This window comes from Stegodyphus dumicola, chromosome 4 (genome assembly GCF_044657685.1).
Source record: "Stegodyphus dumicola isolate Sdum_Otavi_A_Nest chromosome 4, ASM4465768v1".
Classification (NCBI taxonomy): domain Eukaryota; kingdom Metazoa; phylum Arthropoda; class Arachnida; order Araneae; family Eresidae; genus Stegodyphus; species Stegodyphus dumicola.
The window spans coordinates 211,897,867-211,922,273 of NC_140771.1; the positions used below are offsets into that span (position 1 = coordinate 211,897,867).

Below are 24,407 nucleotides of genomic sequence, written 5' to 3' on the forward strand. Positions count from 1 at the left end.
TACTTTCTCTTTAATTCTATAAACAGACATAATTTCTTGTTCAGTTACAAAGTTCCACTGTTCAAGTCCTATAATTGCTGTTTCGAGAATACCGACTAATTTGTCAATTGAAATTTTTTCGTTTTCAATAACCTCTGTGTCACTTTCTTCACTATCGGAAGTGAATTATAATGACGAGGAATTTAATTTAAATCATATCAAAGACGGAGTACATCGAGATGAAATACTACATCTAGTAAGGAATTATAAGCCAAATAAAATAAAAACATCTGCCCTGTAGATAAGGATAGTGCTGACAGATCAACTTGCAATTCATTGCGCACCGCGGCGTTAAAGATAAACAAAGGATATGCCTTTATCCATTTTTTGCAGCAATTCCACTTTTTGTTTAATGGACTTCGAAACATACTTTCGCTTTGTAGATCCTTCACATATTAGTAAATATATATCAGAAATTCTATTTGACATAATCGAAAGTCCAAGCTTACTTGTATAAAATTGCTCTAACAGTCTGCAAAAAATTATAAGCCGGATCGAATTCGAAGATTAAGGAACAACGCAATCCTCAACATTAACTGAATTAGATAATTTTAGCTTAGCTTATACTGTCCGTTATACATTAAACACGCATGCATAAACGTATTATGCGCATGCGCACACGCATATTAAAGGTCTTACGCACATGCGTCAACGCGACGCATGCGCAGAAAGTTTGTAGCTTTGAGGTCCGGATTATAGATCATTCTTAATTATGGGTGTCCGAATTAATGACTTTTGACTCTATTGGCTAAATTGTCTTTGCATTTTTCAAAAGACTTCTGTCCTACTACTGTCCGTGAGATTTCTTTTCGATCTTTTTTGTTGAGCCTTTTAAATATTCATTTAAAGGGGCTTGGGTATTAGTTGTATCCTTTCAGTTTCTTCAATAAAAATAAATCATTTCTAAAAATTTACAAAGTTCGTGAATAGTTTTAGGAAGTTTATAATTTGTTATGGCTTGTACTTTCTCTGGAACAGGTTTGAGCTCTTTGGTGTTATGAAATATCCCCAAAATTCTAATTTGTCCACTTCCATTGCTGATTTTGATTGAATGGTGCTTAGACCACATTGTTGAACTCTATTAAATACTTGCGTAAGATGTTCCTTATGCTGTTTCTTACTTTCCAACAAGATGTCATCCAAAGGGAAAGTAAGGAAAGTAAAATCTAGCACACTGAAAATAAAATTTAATGTATCTTTTAAAAGTTAAAGAAGCATTTCTTAAGCCAAAACTCATTACTTTAAATTCAAAAAGTCCAAATGGTCTTGTTATCGTTATTTTTTTTTATCTTCTTCTGCTATAGTAATTTCGTAGTAAGCTTTAAGTAAATCAAGTTTAGAAAATATCTTCTTGCTTTTTAAAATGTGATGAAGTCTTCAGTTCTGGGTAATGACTAGTGATCAGATACTCTGATATCATATAAGTGAAGATAATGTCCTCATGGTCTCAAAGTGCCATCTCTTTTTATGACTAAATGAAGTGGGCATGCCCATTGCAATTTTTAATTTCTTATAATATTATTTTCAAGCATAAAATTGAATTCTTTTAGTCTATTTCTAATCCTTTAGGATCTGCCTTCCTTTTGAATAAACTAGTTGCCATTACTAGTTATATTATGTTCAATTTTTTTTTTTTTTTTTTTATAAATTGCTAAATTAGGTTTGGTATTTGGGGAAATTGTGCCAAAATATTAGAAAATTTATTGTTTTTGTTCAAGGTGCTTACATCCGATTCATTGACTGATAATATAATTTCACCACTAATGTTCAGTTAAGGTAAACCATCAGTTAGGTTTTTATTTTTAATATCAATCCATAACTTAAACTGGTTAAGAAATTCTGCACCTAAAATACCTTTACTGACTTTGGCTGTGATAAATGCTTATTGAAAATCACGGCAAAGTTCCAAATCAAGAGTTAAAATTTTGTACCCAAAACATGGAATTTCATTACCATTTGCAGCCACTTATTTTGTCATTACATGCAGCTGGAATTAGACTTACATACACACCTTTGTCAACCAAAAATTTTATCTCCCTTTTTTGCTAATTCCTATTTTGCTATACAGGGCAAATTTTTTCCAGTTACATGTTGGCTTACATTTTTCTGGAAAGCAACTTGATCCAATAATACACATTTTACCATTGAGGTTGTAGCACCTCTGACATGTGCTTCTGTCTCTAGACAATGATCTGTTACTTCTTTGTGTACTATGATTTCTTTATTTGGCTGGTGACGAAAATGCAGCTCTTCAATATGCCATTCTGTTGAAAATATTTTTTCCAGTAGTTATGAAATGGTATTTGGTGATGCATTTTCATTCTTAACTTCAGTTTCTAAATACATGTAGAAAACTGAGACTTCCTTATTATAATGGACCCCAAAATTCAATAAATAATCAACTGAGATGTAACATGTAGCGAGATACAAGAACATGTGGCGAGATTTCGGCAAGATATCTCAGTTGATTAACAATTCAATCTTGGGAGCCACTATAATAAAGAAGCTCCCAAAAATCTTATCAGGCATAATCTCTAATTTATCAATACCTTCATCAATAACCACCAATATGTCAATAACCATGTCAGAAATGTCATTATTTGACAAGGGTTTTATTATTTGTAATAGATGGCTTGTTTTCATATTGCCAGCTTCAATGCCAGTGAAAAGGTGTTTGATTTGTTCATTTTCACTTTCTTTGAATATATTTACAAAGCGCTCTTTTGCCAATGAATATTTATTTTCAGCCTTATCAGTTGTTATGTCCCAAATAGTGTATATATTTAGGTTCCATTTATGAGACAATGTAGTTAAACTTGGTATCTATTATTTTATATTAATTATGCCATTAAATTTAAATTGTGTTTCTATCTAATAAAACCAAATTTCTGCCGTACCTATCCAGAAAGGAGGAATTTTTACACTTATCTTCTAAGTTTCCAAAGGATTAACACCATCTGACTGGTTTTCTAACTTCTCAGTATTTGCCATAAAATTTACGGTTACCAACTCAGGTCACTGATAAATATAATGGTTGCTACGTCACAGAGCATTATTTTTTTGCTTAAGAATAACATTTCACTTCTATATTTTTAAAGAAAATTATTTATTATTTTTTAAGACAGTGATCTTTTTAAAACAATATTATTTCAATAATATTTTTTTGTTGCCATTTGCATTTTACATAAAGTTGTAGAAATAAAGATTATATATGGTTTGTAGAGATTACAGTGGTAATTACACTAATCAGTAGTTGTGTTTAAGGATAATCTCAGTTCTTTACGGAATTCTACTCATGTATATATTCCTTTGCTCAACAATAAATAAAGCAAACAGTTGCTATAAATGAGGTATGGTCATTTTCTAACATTTTGCCTACAAATTTATCCATTACATTTCCATAAAATTTGTTTGTTTAAGAAGCAGTATTTCATAGAATATGAATTTTTTAAATCCCTATTATTAGGCAAAATGCAATATATCTGAAAAAAAAAATCAGTGTTTTTTTTTCATCAGTTGTATTATGATACATTATGACAACAATAAATGCAAAAGGAAATCAAAAATTGTCATTGTATTTCAAAAGTCCATATGTATTTAAACACGTGTGTTATGCATATATCTTGTTATCATATAAATATTTTTTATGAGGATGTGGATAATCAGAAATAATTATCCTAGAAGTTAGGTTATAATGATTTAAGTAGTCTTTAAAACATTTGGTGCAAATTTGCATGTATTGGTTTATGTAAATATTGAATGCAACATTTTTAAAAAATTATTTTCCTTAAACCCATGTAATTTTACATAAATAATTTGTAGAGCCTATACATTTTCATTTATTTTCAGTTCTTGTATTTTAAGACCACTATGTATATTTTCAGCCCTAGCCAAGGACCTTGTTGTTCTCAAGACTGTCGTTTAAAGTATGGTGTTCTGTGCAGAGAAGATAATGGTTGTCGGACTGCAAGCTACTGTGAATATCCTTTTGTTATTAAAATTGAAATTCTGAATGTATAATATTTGAATTCTGCATCTAATAATAGACTACATTTACTGAATATTTTTTATTTTGTTTTGCATTGTTATGTTGCAGAATAGTCATCAGATATGAACCAAAGAACAATTAAGATTTTTCTAGAAGCTGGTACAGTTATGATGAACATGTTTATTTTATATCATGAGATAAAGGTCCAATTATTTTACATTTGAACTAATATCCTAACTTTTAGCATATCTGCTCTGTGTTTAAAGAATTTTTTCAGTATGTCATCCCATGTGGTTTTTATCATTTGTGCTTACAATAAATATGTCCTTCAATTTCATTTGCAGGAAAATCTCCTTTCTTTCTTCCCACTAAATGAAAATGATTCTTTTCTTTCTTCCCACTAAATGAAAATGGTTTTTAAAGTTTTTAGTCTGTCGTAACATTTTTAGTGACTTACATTGTAGACAACTTTTTAAACTCTAGTTTACTGATAAATCAGTTTGCTGCTGTCAATATTTTACTAACTATCAGCTTAAAATTACACTATAAATGTTTAAAACTGTCTTAAATAATTTTTAAGATAAACTTTTCAGATTTTTCTGTAGTAAAAAATAAGTGCCTTTGACAAAAACATTGGTTATTGATGGCATTTTGCATTTTTTTAGACTGATGCTGTTACGTTTTCAAGAAAATAAATTGTCAAAGAACAGATTGTTTATTACTAATTCATTCACATCAAGCAATCCAGAATCTTAATTTCAGATACATCAGGTTGGATAAAATTTTTATAATGAATATTGATTGAAAACAGATCTGGTAATTTTTTAATGGTTCTATGATGGCTTATATCTGATGAATTTTGCTTGTTCTGTACCAATATGATGGCATTTTTTCACATAATAAATTCTTCTCTGTGTGTAATTTCTGACAGTACACTACAGAAACTGTTTGGAATAGTCATCATATTTTCTAGATCTCATTCCCATTGATTTCTTTGTATAGGGATATATAAAGTAATAAGTTTGTTTGACTACCATTGCCAATAAAATTTAGAAAACTGTATTAGTGATTAAATTATTATATATTTCTGTGTATAAGCTGAGAATTTTTTTAACTTTCTCTAAAGCAAAATTATGGGGTCATCTTGTATACAGATATGCTAATCTCGCAGACACCTAGATACTTTTCCATTATCCAGGCGCGAGCAATAAATGGCTAAATACCACATTTTTTATTTCTTTGGTTTGTATTTAAGTTCATGAAAAAAATTCATTTTAAATTAAATAAATTATTTGTTTTATAAAATTATTTCATTTTGAAAATTGTTTATAGTGCTGGTTTGTTGCATCATCCCGAAAACAAAAGATTTGATGTTGCTGAAATTTCTGTCCAGCTTTTTCCACTTTCGAACTTGTTTTTTCATTTACAGAGAGATGCCGAGCAGTCATACTGTTCTTAAAATTCTTAGCAAATCTTATCATCTGCTAATTGAAATTTGCTATATAATAATTTCTCTTCCTGCTCATCTTTCAATCAAAAAAGCAAAATGACACAGTAAGACTAGCACTAATACCACAGATCACATACAAGGACAGCAAAGAAATAGAATAAATGTTGTATCTTCAGATAGGTTTACCAGATTTAAAACTATTGTCTTTGGCATCAGTGATTTTCTTTACAGCATTTTAATTAGAAAATGTTCAACCCATTTTACCTGCTTAGTAATTAGTAGTAGTTTCTCCGTCATAGTGACATATTTGAATGCTACTGGATAATTTTTAATTTTGGCTTATATGCAGGTTTTGAATTTTGGGTGATTTTTGAAAAAAAAGTGAGCTCTCAGCTTATATATGGAAATATGCAGTAGATAAGCATTCCAACTAATGAAGAATATTTTTAATGTCTGTGGTTCATTAAGATTTCAGAATCTTTCTTTTCTGACAGAGGTTTACATATTTATTTCTTTCATATACCCACTTTTTAATTGTTAATGTTATGTGCAACAAATCTTATCATACTAAGTATAAGATACTGTAAACTTTCTAAAAGTTTCCACATGGCTTTCTTCATTTTTGAGGCAGGCATTCTGATTTTTTTCAACTTTTTACTAAATGTATTTCAAAATTTCTGAATCAGTAGCACACACATCTTTGGTTTTCTATTAGTAATCTCTTCATCTTTAGGACATTTTAACTGAAAATTTATGGGCTTATGAACATGAATAAGGATTTATAAAGTATAAATAATGCAAGATATAAATCATATATACATGTATAAATGATCCATACATAAAAAAAAGGAATAAATATTACTTTCACGGTATGTGCTAATTCTCATTTGTTGAAAATTGCTTAGGGAAATGAAATTTAGAATAAATATAATGGGCAACTTGGCACTTATCATTATATTAAATTTATCGTTCTTTTACTGTCATTTTCAGGTTTCAGTGTCATAAGACTTGCACCTGAATTATTCAGGTACTAAGTAATCATATTATTTTTGTTCTTGAACTTGTACTAGAGATGCGCTAAAAGACTCAAATGTGCTATTAATAAATAGTCATCTGGAATTTTGAGATAATTTATTAACAGTGATGAGCTGATTCATTAATTATCATTTTATGCACTTTACATAAGCTAGTTTTCTGAGTTAGAGTTAACTTAGAAAGTTGTGCAAGTTTTTAATTTTTTAATTTAAAAACATTTTTATAGTATTATTATATTATATTTAGTGAAACATTATTATAGTTCTGATTTATTACATACTTCCAATATTGTTACTTTGATAATATGTGATTTTTTTTGCTGTAAAGGTTTAGTAAATATTATCTTTACAAACACATAACTAATTCAAATCTATTTCTTTTTATACAATTTTGTATGATATTGCTCAAATGTAATTTCTTTAACCAACTTTTACTGGACAAGGACCTTTGTGTCCTCCCTCTACAAAAAAACCTAATAAGACTGTATGTAGTGAAGAATTTGTGTGCTACAATGGGGTAATTCTTTTCTTTCATGTCACTTATATATATGAATAATTTAAAAGTGTAACTGCATTTTCAAATATTTGCTTTGTAAAATTTTGGAGTAAAAGTGAAGTATATATGTCGTTTTAAAAATTTAATGAATTTCTTCAATTTATAAGTGTTAAATAACTGATTCTTATAAGAGTATAATAGCTCTTTAAATTATTGTTTGTGAGGAATAAATGTTCAGAAACTGATGTGAATGATTACTGCATATAAAGCTTAAAGCTTATTTAAACCCAAAACCAATCTTCTTTTCAGCTAAGTATAAATGTGTTTTCTTAGATGAGAAGTTCAATATAAAAGGAGGAACATATATTTCTAAACTTTAAAATTTCAGATACTTTCTAGTACAATCAAAAGTCATTAATTCTGACATAATCCGGAATGATCTATAATCCGGACCTCAAAGCTACAAACTTTCTGCGCATGTGCGTAAGACCTTTACGGCTGCGAATATGCGTGTGCGCGTGCGCAAAATACGTTTACGAATGCGCGTTTAATGTATAACGGATGGTATAAGCTAAGCTAAAATTATCTAATTTAGTTAATGTTGCAGATTGTGTTGTTCCTTAATCTTCAAATTGGATTCGGCTTATTATTTTTTCCAGACTGTTAGAGCAATTTTATAAAAGTAAGCTTGAACTTTCGATTATGTCAAATAGAATTTCTGATATATATTTACTAATATGTGAAGGATCTACAAAGCGAAAGTATGTTTCGAAGTCCATTAAACAAAAAGTGGAATTGCTGCAAAAAATGGATAAAGGCATATCCTTTGTTTATCTAAACTTTGTTTATCTTTAACGCCGCGGTGCGCAATGAATTGGAAGTTGATCTGTCAGCACTATCCTTATCTTCAGGGCAGATGTTTTTATTTTATTTGGCTTATAATTCCTTACTAGATGTAGTATTTCATCTCGATGTACTCTGTCTTTGATATGATTTAAATCAAATTCCTCGTCATTATAATTCGCTTCCGATAGCGAAGAAAGTGACAGAGGTTATTGAAAACGAAAAAATTTCGATTGACAAATTAGTCGGTATTCTCGAAACAGCAATTATAGGACTTGAACAGCGGAACTTTGTAACTGAACAAGAAATTATGTCTGTTTATAGAATTAAAGAGAATGTATTATCACATAAAAAAACGAAGCAACTTAAACAATTTACATTGAAAGAAATGTTTAATAAAGTAAACAAATAAATATTAAGCTTTTTTTTTTTGTAAATTTTGATACCCTTTAAATCATAATTGTTCTTTATTTCATAAATTACGGTTTCATATTTTTAATTTTATAATTTCTGCATGCCATCTTACCAGATTTAAACTGATGATCTATAATCCGGAATCGCCAAAGTCCCGACGAGTCCGGATTAACGACTTTTGACTGTAATGAACACCCCCACTGAAAAATCATGAATTCATTGACAACTTTGTAGAGCGTTTGCAAACTCATTGGCAATTAATTGTTTGCCTAGCTAGTGTGCAAAAGCAACAACAATTTTCAAAATGGCAATGCACTTTCAAAATGGCAATGCACTATTTCAAAAAGGCAATGCTTTGCTTCATGAATACTTTGTGGTGACTTTTCACTGGGAGATGTGGATAAAGTACAAAACTTAATTATATAATATTACTGTATGTGAGGTGCAAGGTGATTTTCTAAATCATGTTTTATTTAATTAAAATCAGTGATAGTTATTTTTATTTAGTTGTGTTCATAAACTACGGATCTGTATACACATCACATAATCATATTCATAAGCTATATCTGATAAAAAAAAAGATAATTTGATGAGTGGTACTGAAATAGACATATTAAAATACTTCACCATTTGTATTTAGTAAATTATTTTATTTAAGCAGTAGATTTGTCTTGATGTAGAAACAATAATTTTGAATTAATAGCAATCTGGTGAATCTCAGACGATGATGTTAAAATCTAATATTCTAACAATCTTATAGCTCCTGAATGCTTGTCATTATAACTGTTGATAACTGTTTATTAAATTATATTTCAACAAAAATTAAAAAAAAAAAAATTAGATTTCATTATTTTTCTTAATAAATATTTTTTTATTATTATTTATTAGTTGTTATTCTCATATGGTACTTGAGTTCATGGCAATATTAATGATGGTGCTGGTTTTGATTTCCTACTTTTAGATTGATACAAGATATTGCTACAACAGTTTTATACCTCTAGAACTTGATTTTTAAAGTAAAAATTTTTAGTTTTATATTAAATATAGGGTACAACTCTGATATACGCCCTAATTTCACCAAATGTGGCGATATGTGTTCTGTGCTGGTTTTTAATGCGATTGCGTGTTGTATGGCAACCCTGTTGACGTTGAAAAATCTTTCGGTGGAGTTCGTTGGTTCATGTCATGCTCTGTGTCTGAGAAGCTAGGGGGGAAGATAAAATGGTGAAAGTTGTTGAATAGAAGTTCGGCAAAAGGAAATATCATCGTGGCCATCCTGTTGAGGGGCAGTGGGTATTTGGAGGTGGGGAAAGAGGGTCTGGGAGATTATTTTTAGTGGCTGTGCATGATAGAAGTAGGGATTTGTGATTATTTGTTATTTTATTTTTTGTGAACCATAGTATGAATTTTCTGGATAGTGTGTCTGGCTGTCATATAAATACGATAGTGATTATGTGGCAGCATGTTAAAGGCGGTATGAAATTGGTATTTCTGCTGTTCGAAAAAGCATTAATTCATGGTAAGTACATCTTATTTTATTCTTGTTCTTATTTTGTAGAATGTTATGTTCATTGTTTTTTTAGTATGAATTTCTGTTGTTATTGTTGTTTTTTTAATTGTTTGAAATTTATTTTAGTTATTTTGTTGATTAGTGCCTACCGTCTAAATTGTGCAATTCGTAGATGTTTTTTAAAGTTGAAACAGAATGCTGTATACATGGTATTCTTTGAAATTTATTGTTGTTATGTTAATTTATTAAAGTGAGGTGTGCGTAGTTCGTAGATTCATTTGCTGCCTAAATTGTGCTATTCGTAGATGTTTTTTTAAGTTAAAACATATCGCTGTGTACATGGACTCTTGTCAAATAGTTTTGGTTAGAAACTTTACGGTTTTGCTATGTAAAGTTTTTGTTTAAATTGTGTGTGCAAAACAGACATTTTAGGCTTAAATTTTGAAATGTAGACAAAAAATTTAGATAGCAATATGGCAGCGTGAGTTGGCAAGAAATTTGGCGACTTGAGGGCGTATATCAGAGTAGTTCCAAATATAGATTTCTTTAGAAATCTGTCAGTGTAATTTCTTTTTAATTCTAAGTGATATATTTAATTAAATTAAATACATTTAATAGATTAATTTGAAAGGGACAGGCATTTTTTTGCCTATGATCACATTTTTTAAGATTTATATCTAAAAAATTTCAATTGATTATTTTATATTTAAAATTTTAGAAATATATTTATAGTCATCTTTATGCAATGCACATTTTTAAGATTAAACTATAAAAATAATTTACCCTGAATTTTCTTTCTTTTCTTCTGAGACAGTATATGTAAGCAAAATTTGAAAGTGCGCCTAATCGAATTAACTGTGTTAAACAGGTTGTACAGATTGTATATGCAGATCATATTATGAATGAATTTTTATGATGAGTTGTGCACATAAATTTAATTTGATCTTAAGTTTTTTTTTCCTTGTAATTTTCACTCTTATTTTTTGAAGTGGAAAAAAATTATTTTATAAATTTTTGTGTACTAAGTAAATTTTCAATTATGGTCTTGTTTAAGTTTATTTATTGGATGTAATTTTAATCATTTAGCAGTAATATTTGTAGGCAGTTTTAGCTTTTTTTTTTTTTTTTTTTTGTTTCTATGTGAAAGGTGGGAAAAAGAATTCAAACATTGCAGAAGTTATAATTCTGCATTTAAAATTGGAAAAATATATTCTAGCAGTGGATGTTGAATTTACATATTTAATTTTAAAGTAATATATAGTTATTCTTTTTTTTTTTTTTTTTTTGTAATTTACATTTTAGAGTGTTATTTCCTTGTGCTTGATTTAAAGAAGAATTTTATTTCGGATACAAAACAAAAGGTTCAGGGTTGATTTTTGCAATCTGTTCAAATTGTAGGACATCTTCCTAAGTACATACATATTACTTCCATCACCTTTATGAAAACTGCCGAAGTTTCAATGTGCGCCAAACTCTGGCAACCATGTGCATAAAAGTTCTTTGATTTTAATCATTAATGTTGCTCTTTTTTTTTTTTTTTTTTTGTTGTTGTTTCATTCCAAGTTCCGGCAGTTTTTATGGGCAAATCATGATTATTTTTATATTAAACTTGATTTTAAAATATGTGCTCATGGCCTCTAGCAGAAGAAACAGTGGTAACATTTTTGCAGGAATTTTGTCGCATAATCTCTAACGAAACAGTATTTTGAATCTCTTCTCGGAGCAGTCACCACAAAATTTCTAAACAAGCCTTTTGTTTAAACAAAATTTATTTTATAGGGAACATCTACATTTCTAAATAATCACCTCTTTTTATGCTACATTTTCCCATTCAATTCTCGTAGAATGAACCAGTTGTGCAGGAATGTTTTTACTTGTTCATTGGTCTCAAATCGCTTGCCTCCAAGTGCTGCTTTTGGGTGGGGTGTCTAACATGTGAAAATCGCATGGCAATAAGTTTGGGCTGTAAGGTTCATGATCAAGCATTTTGCGGTGCATTTCCAGCAGTTTCTGCTGTGTTTGTGTGGGGCCTGGAGTTGTTGTGGAGGATCAACACCTGGTGGAATGGGACAGTCTCGTCTTTTGTTTTGATACTGAAGCCTAACTTGATCCAAAAGACTGCAATAGTAAGCTGTATTGATGATCAGATGTCCATGTAAGCAATCCACTAGTAGGACCTCCTCCAGTCGCAAAAGACCATGACCAACACTTTCCTCATAAACAGTCGAGGTTTGGCTTTCATGGGGTTTCTTTCACTTTTTTTTTTTCACACCATGCTTTCAGGCTTTGATTGGAAGGGGTGAGCATGCACCCACATCTCGTGACAGGTAACAATTTTATGGAAAAAGCTCCCTCTTCTTCTTCAAAATGAGTTGTAAGCAACTGAAAAAAGCGAACCCATGCAGCTTTTTGATCATCATTCAGTAAATTTCCAACCCAATGAGATGAAACTTTTCTGAAACCCAACTGCTTTCTCATAACTAATTGGACACTTCCATAGCTGACGCCAAGTTTTGAAATTTGAAACACCGTACAGCATCAACCCTGTTTGATAACCTCACAAACACGTGAAGTGTTTTTATTATTCACACTGGTGCGAAGAGGATGGGGATGACTTTGATTCACAACATGTTCACAGCTCTAGGTTCCCTTGCTCTAGGTAACGCCACCTAATGACTTCAGCTGCTCAAACACATATAAGTACCCATAATGATGCTCAGCTAGTAAAGGCTTGTTCATATTTGATCGCCTATGAATGTAATTTTTTTGTGTTATTCTTTTTCTGCGATAAAATTTGCCAAATTGCACCGAAGTGGTTGGGCTAATACGTAAGTGCTCTTTCTAGTATCAATAAATAAACCAATATTTTATCTTAAATTCTGCAGTTCTTATCAGTAAAGAAAAGTGCATTGATTCCATCTGTACAGATAGCATTGTATAGCTGAGAGTATAACAATATGAAAAATGAAAGTATATGAAAGTTTATTAAGATTATTATGATCTGCTAATTTGTTCATGTGATAAATAGTTTAAACAATGAATTAGATGTGGTTTTGCTAATTTTGTCTCTTTCTTTTAATGTTAAGCTTTATTAAATTAATTTTAAAATCTAACTAAAATTAGGTCAGTTTTATATTATTTTTACTGTAGAACTTATAAGGGGTAGAGTAGACTTTAAGGTACCTCTTCTATTATGGCAAAGTTGTTTCATTTATGGTAGCCTGAGTAGTTGAATGGTATGGAAACCCAATTGTGATGTAATCGGATGCATAATTCTGGGAAATTTTGAATCATGGGATGTTTTGTAAGCATTTTTGTGGTGTGTGTTGGTTTGATTCTTTAGACGGTAGAATGGCACAAGTGAAGGTTTACTTAGTAGCCATTATAAGTGTCCTGTATGTAGGAAGGATATGTGTTTAGTCGAACGTAAAAACCATTTAAATGGATTTGAATGGGTTTGTAGGAAGAAAGGTTCAGATGCAGTCGATCAGAAAGAGTACCTGGTTTGAAAAAAGTCATTTGAGTATGACTGATATTTTGGTTTTTTACGTGGCTCTGTGTGTACGAAGCGAACTTGAAAATCATAGTAAGTGAATATTTGCTTTTGGTAGTGCTTAAATGTATAGCATGTTTTTCCTTTTTTATGTTATTTTATTGTTTGGTTTAAAATGTATTTTATTGAGATGATGTATTTTTTGTTTCCCTATATTGTAGAATTTGGTGCTCCTTTGACTTTTTAAGTGAAACTGTATTGATGTGTACATGGGCAAAGTAAAGGAAGCGCGCAATGCAAGTTTGTGCAATTCTGGAATTTTTTTAAAGTGAAAATAGGTCAACGTGTACATGGATAAAGTTAAAAGAGTGCACAATGCCACTTTTTGTGCAATTCAGTTTTTTTTTTTTCAAGTGAAAAGAAGTCGATGTGTACATGGATACCCAGTTTGTGCAATTGTTTGTCTTGTTATTTTGGCTTTGTGTATCGACGATTTTTGGCGCAAAAATCGCCGCTTCACAAGCCAAAATAATGAGTCAGACTTGCACAAAATCGGTATCCATGTACCGCCAAAAATCGTCAAGGGGTACCCTAAACTATACTTTAACCCTTATAAGTGTAATTTGTTATTTTAAGTAATTCAGTAATTCCTGCTTTTGCGTAGTTGAGGTTATATTAATTTATTTTGCATCAAATGAAATTGTAATTTGAAAAATAAAAACATCATAAAATGATCTGAAAAATAAATGTGTCACAAAATATTTAAATAAACTAGCATATTGTTACGTTTTTCTCTTCTGACACCAGTTGTTGTGTTATTTTCTTCATTTAAGTTCGTACGGGGTTCGTATGGATTTGGAGTGAATAATGACGACACTACTTAATGAAGTATTGAAACACACTTTATTTACCAATATTAATCAGGACAGCTCCAAAACACTTTTACAGTCGTACACGCACACAAGATCTACAATAAACACGCGGGAACAATCAGCGACACAGCCTTCACACTCTCAGGCAATAATGGTGTAAATGGCTTCACTGCAAAGCACCAGACTACAGCTCCCGACTTTGTTCGGTCGTTCTCGGAACTCTGCGTACTCTCAAGACTCCCCACGCTACAACTCGCGATGCACTCGACGACACACAGACCACGGCTCCTGAATCTTCCGTTCAGTCATTCTGGGAGCTCAACACGCTCTCTCGAAGATGCGCTAACCCACTCGGCACTCGCAGCCCGGCTGTCAACTCGATGAACTCCGCAGGGATTGACTTGCTAGTTGAGACGCCAAATCGATACTAACTAACTCGCACTGTAGACGAGGCACACACACTAACTGACTGCGGGCCAGCAGGGTTTAATAGCTTTCGGCTTGTGTTCAAGAACATTCTGGGCTAAACCGGTAGGAATTCGTTCCAGAAGGTTCTCCATCCGTCCATGGCATATTGTCAAATGAACGATTTCTCACCAAATGTGACAACCCTGCCTTCACTTGTCATTTTATGGCAACCCTAAAACTGCTTTGCGGGGAAACCATCTTATGGCGCCTTGACATTTCGTAACACTGCCCCCATCCAAGGACTGCACGCAGTACAACCCTTGGTCAGAAGCTTAATTCGGTACAAACAAAACGTTTTAAAACATACAGATAACATAACTAAAGAAACAAATATTTACACTATGTGCAAGTTATATACACAAATTAAACACATAACAATTTTAAATTGTATACATTAAAGTTCTGAATGAATTTCATTCTCAGTCTTTTCATTAAAATATACCCGGGTCAAATACTTTTCCACTGCAGTTTTCAGATGCATTTCTGTTTTTCATGTCACAGTCTTAAGATTCAGTCCTTTCAGACTTTTCATCCATTGGAAGATCTAAAACAGTTTGTTCACCACTCTGAAGTTTGTTCGCATCATGTGTACAGTCCTCCTTGGTATTTTCAGCAGCCGGTACATGTTCATTTTCCTCCGTTTCCTGGGAACCAACACCAAATTCTGCATCAGAATCATGAACGGAACCCGATTCTTTACAAACAGAAGCGTCCAGCTTTAGAATCAAGTCCTTGTCTACAGAATCTGCACTATGAAATGCACACCCACTTTGCGAAGTAGGTGAATTTTCTTGCAATACTGGAGCGAACTGCTTAAGTGCACATCAGCTTCTCTCGTCTCTGCATCACATGCAATTTCAGATGGTTCAACACTTACTGCCTGTGACTTCGTAACTTCACTATCAATTTTGACAAACTTAACAGTGCCATTTTCACTTTTTTCCATTTCCACTTCAGGCACTTGAGAATCAAAAGTTTCTTTCACATCTTTTATTTCTTCATGTTTTCATTCTTTTTCTTTAATCCCCTTAGATGTTTCATCCTTCATTTCTTGATCTTTCCAAGACAGTTCATTAGCTACTTCTTTCAATTCTTCATCCTTTGATTCTTCAGATGCCATTTCTCTCATTTCCACACCGTCTTTTATGGCTCCAGTTTCTTCTGGAAACTTGACTTTCAACTGTTGGAGTTGCTCTTGGACGTTTTCGTGGCTGACATTTATTTCTTCTCATCGGGTTTTCTTCTCTTCCAGTCCGGCTTTCATCTCTTTCATTCCGGCTTTGATCTCAACTGTCATCTCTTTATATCCAGCTTTTATCTCATCATATCGGGCTTCCATCTTTTCTTGGAATTCAACAAAGGCAGTCACGAGCTGTGTTACTAGTTCTTCCATTTCTCTTGTCACTGGCATTCATTCTCAAATCCCACTTCTGACACCAGTTGTTACATTTTTCTCTTCTGACACCAGTTGTTGCGTTATTTTCTTTGTTTGTATGGGGTTCATATGGATTTGCAGTGAATAATGACGACACTACTTGATGAAGTATCGAAACACACTTTATTTACCAATATTAATCAGGACAGCTCCAAAACACTTTTACAGTCGTACACGCATACAAGATCTACAATAAACACACTGGAACAATCAGCGTCACAGCCTTCACACTGTCAGGCAATAACGGTGGAGACGGCTTCACTGCAAAGCACCAGAGTACAGCTCCCGACTTTGTTCAGTTGTTCTCGGAACTCCATGACCTCTCGAGACTCTACAGGCTGCAACTCGCAATGCACTCGACGACGCACAGAGCACAGCTCCCAACTCTTCGGTTCAGTCATACCCGGAACTCAACACACTCTCTATACGATACATTAAGATACTCCTTCAGTGAACTCGACGACCCACTCGGCACTCGCTGCCCGGCTGTCAAATCGCACTCTCAACGAGGCACACACACACTGACTGCGGAGCAGCAGGCTTTATATAGCTTTTGGCTTGTGTTCGACAACATTCTGGGCTAAACTGGTAAGAATTCGTTCCAGAAGGTTCTCCATCCGTCCATGTTATATCACCAATTTTGTCGCCAAATGGACGAGTTCTTGCCAAATGTGGCAACCTTGCCTTCTCTTGTCATTTTATCGCAACCCTAAACCTACTTTGGGAGGAAGCTATCTTACCTCGCCTGTACATTTCATAACACTGCTCCCTCTCAAGGACTGCACGTCCCGGGCAGTACAACCCTTGGTGAGAAGCATAATTTGGTACAAAGAAAACGTTTTAAAACATACAGATGACATAACTAAAGAAACAAACATTTACACTATGTACAAGTTATATACACAAATTAAACACATAACAATTTTAAATTGTATACATTAAAGTTCTGAATGAATTTCAGTCTCAGTCTTTTCATTAAAATATACCCGGTCAAATACTTTTCCACTGCAGTTCTCAGGTGCATTTCTGTTTTTCATGTCACAGTTTAAAGATTCATACCTTTCAGGCTTTTCATCTTTTGGAAGATCTAAAACAGTTTGTTCACCACTCTGTAGTTTGTTCACATCATGTGTACAGTTCTCCTTGGTATTTTCAGCAGCCGGTACATGTTCATTTTCCTTCGTTTCCTGGGAACCAACTCCATATTCTGCATCGGAATCTTGAACGGAACCCGATTCTTTGCAAACAGAAGCATCCAGCTTTAGAATCAAGTCCTTGTCTACAAATTCTGCACTATGAGATGCACACCCAGTTTGCGAAGTAGGTGAATTTTCTTGCAGTACTAGAGCGCCCTGCTTAAGCTGCACATCAGCTTCTCCCATCTGTGCATCACATGCACTTTCAGATGGTTCAATACTTACTGCCTGCGACTTCGTAACTTCACTATCAATTTTGACAAACTTAACAGTCGCATTTTCACTTTCTTCCATTTCCACTTCAGGCACTTAAGAATCAAAAGCTTCTTTCGCGTCTTTTATTTCTTCAGGTTTTCGTTCTTTTTCTTTAATCCCGTTAGATGTTTCATCCTTCATTTCTTGATCTTTCTCAAACAGTTCATTAGCTACTTCCTTCAATTCTTCATCCTTTGATTCTTCAGATGCTACTTCTCTTATTTCCACACCGTCTTTTATGGTTCCAGTTTCTTCTGGAAGCTCGATTTTCACCTGTTGGAGTTGCTCTTGGACCTTTTCTTGGTCGATATTTATTTCTTCTCATCGGGTTTTCTTCTTTTCCAGTCCAGCTTTCATGTCTTTCATTCCGGCTTTGATCTCAGCTGTCATCTCTTTATATCCAGCTTTTATCTCATCATATCGGGCTTCCATCTTTTCTTGGAATTCAGCAAAGGCAGTCACGAGCTGTGTTACTAGTTCTTCCATTTCTCTTGTCACTGTCATTCACCCTCAAATCCCACTTCTGACACCATTTGTTACATTTTTCTCTTCTGACACCAGTTGTTGCATTATTTTCTTCGTTCGTACGGGGTTCATATGGATTTGGAGTGAATAATGACTACACTACTTGATGAAGTATCGAAACACACTTTATTTACCAATATTAATCAGGACAGCTCCAAAACACTTTTACAGTCATACACGCATACAAGATCTACAATAAACATGCTGGAACAATCAGCGACACAGCCTTCAATTTGTCAGGCAATGACGGTAGAGACAGCTTCACTGCAAAGCACCAGAGTACAGCTCCCATGCATACAAGATCTTTGTTCGGTTGTTCGTTTTTTTTTTTTTTTTTTTTTTTTTTTTTGGACTTTGTTCGGTTGTTCTTGTACTCCATGTACTCTCGAGACTCTCCACGCTACAACACGCGATGCACTCGACGACACACAGAGTACAGCTCCCGACTCTTCGGTTCAGTCATTCCCAGAGCTCAACACGCTCTCTTGACGATACACTAAGAGACTCGTTCGGTGAACTTGATGACCCACTCGGCACTCGCTGCCCAGTTGTTAACTCGATTGACTCCGCAGGGATTGACTCGCGAGTCGAGACACCAACTTGATACTAACAAACTCGCACTCTAGACGAGGCACACATACATACAGACTGCGAACCAGCAGGATTTATATAGCTTTTGGCTTGTGTTCGAGAATATTCTGAGCTAAACCGGTAAGAATTCATTCCAGAAGGTTCTCCATCCGTCCATGGCATATCATCAAATGGGTGATTTCTTGCCAAATGGGGCAACCCTAAACCTGCTTTGCAGGGAAGCTATCTTACCGCACCTGTACATTTCGTAACAATATGCTACACTTGGAAATGTTTCTTTTAGATTAGTTTTATTATTATTATTATTATTATTATTATTATTATTATTATTATAACTTGGCAATATTTTGATGTAGTGAATTGTCAGATTCTGCAAAATAGCTATTAAGATCAGGAATAATGAAATTGGCTAGCATAGGCCTAAAATGAAACATAAATGCAAGTAAAATAACATATAATAAAACCATATAAATAAACAGCATAATGGTCCTGCTAAATTTTTGCTGCAATATAATAATCTCTAAAGTAAATATGGTGAAGAAATGCTTCATTCAGACAAAAGCTGTAGCATTTTATTTGCATTTATGTTTTGTTTAAAAAGGATCAATCAATCTTAATTTGTATTTGCAAATTAGTTGTAAAAAATGTTGATTATTGTTATTAAACATGCTGTGTTTTGTATATGTTAAATATTGGTTGTATTTAGCTTGAATTTTATTTTTTGTTTTTCCCTATCAATGACTAGGAATGCACTGGTTCTATATGTATGGCATATGGCTTAGAATCCTGTCAGTGTGTAAGAGGTTATCATGATCCTCTTGTCCGCTCTTGCGAATTGTGTTGCAAAATTCCTGGGGATGAGCTAAGTTGCAAGTAAATAGTTTTCTGTAATTAATAAATTCTAAAGATTTAAAAAAAACATTTAGGTCAGAAAAATGTTAACTTGATAATATACTTATTATTAAAAAAATATTGATGTTAAATTTGTTTCACACTTTTTCTCCAGATCCTCATTTGAATGGAATTTACCCCCTTATGATGTGCCAGATTTATATGCAAAACCTGGAGCTCCTTGTGACAATTATAATGGTTACTGTGATGTTCACCAATCTTGTAGAGAAGTATGTATTCATTATCAAATGAGTAATGTTAAAAATTTCTTAATGTATATTGTGAATGTTTGTATGACAGTTGTTCTAAATATTATTTCTTATTTAAAACTAAATATTGAAACTAATGTTAATATGAATTGTTTTATTTTCCAATTTGGCTAAAAGTTTGAGCTTTATTAATCATACTTTTTTCTCTGCCAAAGGTGTGAAAGTGAGGTAAAATAATGAATACAAGTAGTACTTTGAATTCTGATCAAAACGTACTTGCCAAAATTTTATGTTTACCTTTGAAATAAGGATTCAAAATTCACATAATGAAAAGTAATATTATCAGAAGGCAATACTAAAATTTGCACTGTAATATACTGTATCTATGAAAGTATTTCTAGCTGAATGAGACTGATGTGTTAATGGATTCACATTTTAGACACAAAATTATTCATTAATGCAGTTAACCATCTTTCATGTATTTATTTCATTGTTTTTTTATTGAAATTAGATTTCAATTTTAATTAATTTATTGTTTTCAAATGCTCTAAATCATGTTAAGCATATTCATGAAATTTATAAGTAAAACAGAGCTTGTTAAACTAATGCCCATTTTTTAAGAAATGAAGTTCATGATGTAATTGAATAGTACTAACCAAAACTGAAAGTATCTTTAAGAAAAATATAGATTTGTAAAAACACATATTATTGGTGAGTATACGTATAACCAAATGATTGTTGAGTACTAAAAAGACTGGTACCTTGCTTAAATGCATAGTAGGGCTTTTATAGAATGTGTTTTAGAAGTGTAGAGTAGTTGACTGCAAAAATATGTGGACTATGAACACTATGATTCCTGTTCGAGCTATCTATATTTGAAGGCATCTGATTTCTGTATGCCACAACATATTGCTTAGAATTCCAGATTTGTTTGATAGTGTTAAGAATTGGTAACTTAAATCGTGGAAAAACTCGAAACCTAATGAATAATTGTATAATTAGATGCCTGTAGACTTATGTGTCTGTATACTACCGAGGTAGAAGAGGCCAAATTAATTAAATGTTAAAAAAATTATGAAAAATAAGCTGTCTCCATAGCATTCACCTGTCAAACATGTTTGCAACCATATCAGGGATCACACTGGATGAACAAACTCCATATCATTATGGAGCCTGTACAGTTTCTTATTGACATGCAAGTTCCTGAATTTATAAGTTTTTCTCCACACAAAGATGCTTCTGTCTGCATAAACTGGCTGGAAATGTGACTGTCAGAATGGATTCTCATCTTTAGTCTTCAAATATCTAGTCTTTAAATTGCCAATCCTTAGGTACTGTATAGCCCTATATCATTCATTAATCCTGGGTATTCTAGTTGGATACCAGCTCCTAAAAGCCATATAATGAAGGGAATATGCTACAGTCCTCAAACTTTGAATTTCCAAGCCTTAGGTACTGTATAGCTCTATATTATTCATTAATCTGGAGTATTCTAGTTGGATATCAGCTCCTAAAAGCCATATAATGAAAAGTCCTCAAACTGATGTTTATTGGACCTGAACTCTGAATTTTAGCATTATTTGAGACAATATTATACTCCTGTTATGTTAGAATTATGCTTTTCATTTGATCTAATAATGTTTGTCCGTAATCTTTTAATGGCCATACTGTTGTCATAATTTGTACAGTACAGTCTTGAACAGCTATTGGGCTGCATTAAAAATATTTGGTAAATTCTTATTATCTGCACCTTCACTGAAAAGGCATGAATTTGTTGGCAACTGTGGAGAACTGTTAGGAACTCATTGGCAACTAAATTGCAAAACTCTTGAAATATGGAATCTAGGCAAAATTAGTAAACTCGAATTTTGACTAGTTACCAAGTGTATAGCATTAAAAGAATGGTTTTTTACATGTTAGATTTTCTATTGTTTTTATATAAATAATATAAATTGTTAATTATGTTATTAAAAATTTTAATTCTTCTGTAGATTGATCCATCAGGACCTTTAGCTACTCTTCGCAATTTGCTGATGTCACCCGAGGGAGTAGCAATTTTGAAAAAATGGATTGCTGAAAAGTGGTGGAGTATGCTTCTGCTATTTTTGGGTGCAGCAATAACTGTGGTAAGATTTAGTTTTCAACAACATATTATATATTCAATAACATATATTATTCACATATTTTGGGAAATTTTAAAACAATTTTTCTGATATTTTTATAAAGTTTATAAAGAAATAAAATAAATAATTGTTTATATTTATTTTTTCCTTCTTTTATTTATTTATTTATTCCCTAAAGCATATTTTGTTCATTATGTATATCACATTATATATGCATTTGAAGATAACGTTTGTATTTTCATTGTCTTTTGGATATATCATTTTGTTGAGGTATTGCTTTGCATTAGAAGAGTTTGATTAAATTTAACACATATAAAAACTTTTAGGGAATTTTATATTTTTCATTTTGTGGCTTTGAGAAACATTGTCTTCAACTATTACATTTATATTAATTTTAAGAAAATATTTTATGATAATGAAATTGTTTTCTTCATGACAAAATAATATTTATTTTAAGTGTTGCATTTTTTGCTATTATTTTAAAAAAAATTTACTATTGTAGTTAAAAGGGTGAACAGTGTTTATATATTTGTCATTTAAAATATTTACTTTGGTTAAAATGTACCTTATCTCTAATAGTCTGTAAAAATTTTGGGTGTTGATCTTCTAAATTTACAAAGGAATAACAAAGCATCAGGGATTTAAATATTTCTATGAATTGCTTTATTAGTAGCACAGAAATAAAATTTAATCATCAACAGATGATATGAAATGACCTTCAACTTTAAACATTTAATTTTAAAGGTGAAAAATACATTCAAAAAATTGTACTTTTTTTTTTTTTGTGTGTGTGTGTGTGAGTGAACATGATAAAGAAATAATGTGATATTTGTTTTACCTGTTGAGAACACGCGTCACTTACTGCTCTTATTTTGCAAAAGAAGAATCATAGTGAATCTTTACAGTATGCTTTAACTGGCACTGAAAATATACAAGAAACATGCATCACATGTGAGATGGAGTCATATGCTGGCTGATCATCTTATAGCTAACAGGATTATTGAGCTCCTCAACAACCAATGTTGGTAATAAAGGATGTGATGTGGGAGTGTCTGAAAATCTAGACCAATGAGACTCAACCTTTTTTTCTCTCGGGCCATTACATATGTTTGCTACATTACACAGGCTGCAGCATTGTATATTATATCTCATAGAATAGTAACATAAAAATAATAAACCTTAATGTATTCCAGTATTTATTTAGATATTAATGTGATTTCTGATACAAGGACACAAGTTTTGCTATTTTTGATAAAACAGGTTTATAATTATTTCATGCTACTCATACCAGCTCAAGGTGAGGATCATTGAGCCAATTTTTACCTGAGTTCTTTGCCTGTTACATTGCCAAATTAATTAGTTCTTTGTTCTGTATTGAACAGGATGATTCACAAAAATATATTAAATGGGAAAAAAAAAAAAAAAAAAAAACATGAATACACTTTAGTCTTGTATTATCAAAATTCAGCACACTCTTCTACTTTTTTCTTTTCTTCAAAAATATTCTCTAGGTTCTTATTTTTCTGAGCTCAATGAATTCTTTAAATAGTATTGTGTAGTCATATCTCATTGGAGCTAGTTTAGTAATAATTCATGTTTCTACATGTCAGGATTTTATACAAACAACAAACAGTATCAGTATTAAATTTCTGAAATCTTAAGATCTGTTCTTAAATCCTTTGCATAAGGCAGCTAAATAACTGGAAGAATTATCTCTGTTTGCAAGAGCTGTAAATAACATCCATTTCAGGCCTCGCAGCAGTCCATGGGCAGCGGGTTGAATATTGAGTGGTCTCCTGTTTTGCAGATCTGAATTAGATGGAAGTGACAGACATCATGCTGATGGTTTAGCATCTGAAATGCCAAATGTGGGAGGTGCTGAAAATGAATCATTGAGTGATTTTTAACTAAGCCGCTCAAAACACCCATATGCTAGGGACATACACTTGAAGATGTAAAGTGAAAGTATAGACTATTGGTTAAACCTAAATGGAAAGAGAAAGCAAACTTTATCATAGCTCTTTGTTTTCTGCTAAATCTCGAAATTTCTAAGTTTTTCATTTATACAAAGTTGGTCATTTCTTTTAAGCAGAGAAAGAGCCAATGTCATTGTCTTTTCTGATTGCACAAATTCATTTTGAATAATTTTCCATATATTTTTTTTATCAATTTTTATTCCATTAAAGTATTTTAATCCATTCAGTGATTTGCAAAGTATTTTATGAAGAGTTAACTAGTGTTTAATAGTTAAATATTTATATTCAGGTTTGTTTTACATATGTAAATAGTGTATTATAAAGTTTATCTATGGAATTATACCCACATTAATTGTAAATTTTATTTTTATCATATTTTAAAGTTTTTATAAAAACATATTTCCTCTGCTGGAGTTTTCATCAATATAAAATTTTAAGAAGTTTATAAAATCAAATACAGTTAGTCAAAAAACATACTTTAAAACAAAATTTATAATAATGAACTAAGTGTTAGTAACATTTTACATCTAAATCATGTTAATCAAAAGTGTTTAAAAATTTAATCAAACAATAAAAATATACAATTTAATAACCTAAAT

At 32.0% G+C, this 24,407-nt stretch overlaps 1 protein-coding gene across 1 annotated transcript in view; it reads left to right on the forward strand.

Annotated features, from left to right (window-relative positions):
- LOC118186863 (disintegrin and metalloproteinase domain-containing protein 10-like) overlaps nucleotides 1-24,407 on the forward strand; it is a 218,651-nt gene that overhangs the window by 181,943 nt on the left and 12,301 nt on the right. The window contains exons 9-13 of the mRNA XM_085815947.1: nucleotides 3,924-4,019; nucleotides 6,947-7,028; nucleotides 19,355-19,482; nucleotides 19,616-19,730; nucleotides 21,701-21,835. Coding sequence (XP_085672073.1) covers nucleotides 3,924-4,019; nucleotides 6,947-7,028; nucleotides 19,355-19,482; nucleotides 19,616-19,730; nucleotides 21,701-21,835 — 556 coding nt within the window. The remainder of the gene's footprint in view (nucleotides 1-3,923; nucleotides 4,020-6,946; nucleotides 7,029-19,354; nucleotides 19,483-19,615; nucleotides 19,731-21,700; nucleotides 21,836-24,407) is intronic.